At 34.1% G+C, this 2,968-nt stretch overlaps 1 protein-coding gene across 1 annotated transcript; it reads left to right on the forward strand.

Moving 5' to 3' along the window:
* The first annotated feature begins 828 nt into the window (after positions 1-828).
* On the forward strand, positions 829-2,729 carry LOC21403393 (2-methylene-furan-3-one reductase). Its single transcript, XM_010110463.2, has 4 exons — positions 829-1,126; positions 1,394-1,714; positions 1,995-2,154; positions 2,291-2,729. The coding sequence occupies exons 1-4, from the start codon at positions 923-925 to the stop codon at positions 2,560-2,562; spliced, it is 957 nt and encodes a 318-aa protein (XP_010108765.1). The 5' UTR covers positions 829-922; the 3' UTR covers positions 2,563-2,729.
* The last annotated feature ends 239 nt before the right edge of the window (positions 2,730-2,968 follow it).

The following is a 2,968-nucleotide window of genomic DNA, read 5'->3' on the forward strand; positions in this document are numbered from 1 at the left end:
AAACAGTTAACTTTCTTCATCTTTGTCAAAATTTAATTAATTTTGAAAAAATATGCTCTTTTCTCTCTCACGAAGTAAATAAAGGATGAGAAAAGTATATGACTGGTTTTATACATACTTGTTATTTCATATCATCCCAGATAATTGAGTATTATTACGATATTTTATTTTCTCTTATTAATTTAATAAAAATTATTTATTTCTTTTAATAGAGTAATATAAATAATATTTTTCAAATGGTATATATTTATTTATTTTTATTAAGGATTTCTCAAACGGGTTTACATTCAATGGAAAAGGTAACTTGGGCCGCAAGAACTAAACTTCGGCCCAAAAATCTCTAGTTTCGTCATTCATTGCATAATAAAAGCTCCGTTCATTTTACAGATTTAAATTTAAAATTTGAGTTTTATTATAGTAAACAATTTTTAGAAATAATTACATTTAGTTTTTTTGTTATAGTTAAAATTTTTTTATGTATCGAATTAAAAACTTGAATAATCAAACTAAACGAGTTCAAAATTAATATGGGATCTTAGCGTAATGAAATTGTTTTCCTGTCTAATAATGAACCTTGATAGAAAAGTCATCTAGGTACATGGAGAAACATCAAGAACCAACTCTTTTTCAAACGATGTGATGTTAATGACCTCTGTATGCCTTAGAAACTGCCATTTGATCGTGGATTTTGGATATCGGTAGAACTACTCTTTTTTCAAACTACTGTTTTTTTCCCCCCTTCTTTTTTGCTCCTGTCTCTATACCCTGTTCATCCTTTGGTAAATTTTGGTATATATATAAGCCTTACCCGTTTGCTATAAATTTTGTATGTTTCGTCCATATTTTTGTAAGAAATTTGTCTAAGACTCATTTCCTCCAACTTTCTCTCTCCTGAAAAGTCTCCGGAAAAAAGTTCAAGTTCATGGCTTCTAGTACAGTTGTGAATAAGGGATGGGTGTACTCGGAGTACGGAAAATCTGGGGAAGTGTTGAAGTTTGAAGAGAATGTAGGAGTTCCTGATTTGAAGGAAGATCAGGTGCTGATCAAGGTTGCAGCCGCAGCCCTCAATCCAATTGATTTCAAGTGGATGCTTGGCTTGTTCAAATCCACTGACACTTCTCCTCCTGTGAGCTTCCTTTTGTCTTTCAAATCTTTTATTTATTTATTTATTTTTTGCTTTTTTTTACGGTTTTTTTTTTTTTTTGAAAAATAAACTTTTCTCCTGTTTCTTCTTGGTATAGTTCTTAGAAAATAGACTCTCTCTCTCTTTTTGGGGAAAAATACTCACTACTTTGTTCAAAGACAAGAAAATAGAAATTAACATCATTGCAAACGACAACAAATATTGAATAGATTAAAAAAAAAGTGATAAAGAATTCATGAACAAATGCAGGTGGTTCCAGGATACGATGTTGCCGGTGTGGTGGAAAAGGTCGGAAGCAAAGTGACAAAGTTTAAGGTTGGAGATGAGGTTTATGGTGATATCAATGAGAAACCTTTAGAACCCCAAAAAATTGGAACTTTAGCCGAATACACTGCTGCAGAAGAGAAAGTGTTAGGTTTGAAGCCCAAGAATCTGAGTTTTGTTGAAGCTGCTAGCCTTCCACTTGCTCTTGAGACTGCCTATGGAGGTCTTGAACTTGCTCAATTTTCTCCTGGTAAATCCATTCTTGTTCTTGGCGGTGCCGGCGGAGTTGGGACCTTGGTAATTCAGGTGTGCATATAACATGTTTTTAAACTTTTTTTTTTTTTTACTTCATTTTTATGCTTACGGGTAAATCTAGAATTTATCAGGTAAATCTTGAATTTACAAAATTTCATCACGAGGTAAATCCAAGATTTTTTAAGATAAATACCGAATTTATCAAATTTGTCAAATTTGATCATGGGGTAAATTTGTTAAATCCTGAATTTACTAATCCAAATTTTGTGTCTGTATTTTTGTTCCACAACTTTTGTGTCTTTACCCCCTTTTTTTTTTCCGTCCGAGAAAGTTGGCAAAACACGTTTTTGGGGCTTCTAAAGTGGCAGCCACTGCAAGCACCGGAAAATTGGAGTTACTGAGGAGTTTGGGAGCTGATTTGTCCATTGATTACACAAAGGAAAATTTTGAAGAGCTTTCAGAGAAATTTGATGTCGTATATGACACAGTTGGTTAGTATTTCAGAATGTAGTTAATTAGTTAAACCAATAATTTGCATCCATCCCATAATATGATCATAGCATGAAGAATATAATATATATACATATATATATATATATATATATGCATGACAAAACCTTATAACAGGGCAATCTGAGAGGGCTTCGAAGGCCGTCAAAGAAGGTGGGGAAGTTGTGACAATAGCACGTGGTTCGTCTCTTCCTCCACAAGTAAAGTTCTACATTGTCGTTTCAAGTGGGTCTGTTCTTGAGAAGCTGAAACCTGATTTAGAGAGTGGAAAGGTGAAGGCAGTGATTGATCCAAAAGGCCCATTTCCATTCTCTAAGACAGTTGAAGCATTTTCCTACCTCGAAACTGGCAGAGCTACTGGAAAAGTCGTGGTGTATCCCATCCCATGAGTACTTAGACAGCGCACTTTGGTTTTCTACCGATTAACTATATCTATGTGTGTGCATGTCTATTGCTGTGTCATTACGTATTTTTAATTAGTTGTGTCGTAGTACATATGACTTGTTATAAATAAAGGTCTTGTGTAGAGAAGTAAATAATAAGAAAGTTTAATGTTTTGTTATTATACGGTTGTGACTTGTTCGTTGTTTCTTCTTTTGCGCGTTTTCGGTTGTATATTTTGTCGCGAATTACTACCAAGTACCAAACCCGTTTCATGGGATCAGAGATTAGACTGCTGACATTAGGGGGAAGGCACAAGAGTCAGATGTGTTGCTCAAGAAATGAAATAATCATGATTCGAACTTAGTGAACACACGCACGCCATTACGAAAAAATGCGAACGCAAGTGAACGT

This window comes from Morus notabilis, unplaced genomic scaffold, assembly GCF_000414095.1.
Source record: "Morus notabilis unplaced genomic scaffold, ASM41409v2 Scaffold39, whole genome shotgun sequence".
NCBI lineage: Eukaryota > Viridiplantae > Streptophyta > Magnoliopsida > Rosales > Moraceae > Morus > Morus notabilis.

Coding starts and splice junctions, on each gene's coding strand:
- LOC21403393 (XM_010110463.2), top strand. CDS start 923: ATGGCTTCTAGTACAGTTGTGAATAAGGGATGGGTGTACTCGGAGTAC. Junction 1,127..1,393: donor CCACTGACACTTCTCCTCCT/GTGAGCTTCCTT, acceptor GAACAAATGCAG/GTGGTTCCAGGATACGATGT. Junction 1,715..1,994: donor TTGGGACCTTGGTAATTCAG/GTGTGCATATAA, acceptor CGTCCGAGAAAG/TTGGCAAAACACGTTTTTGG.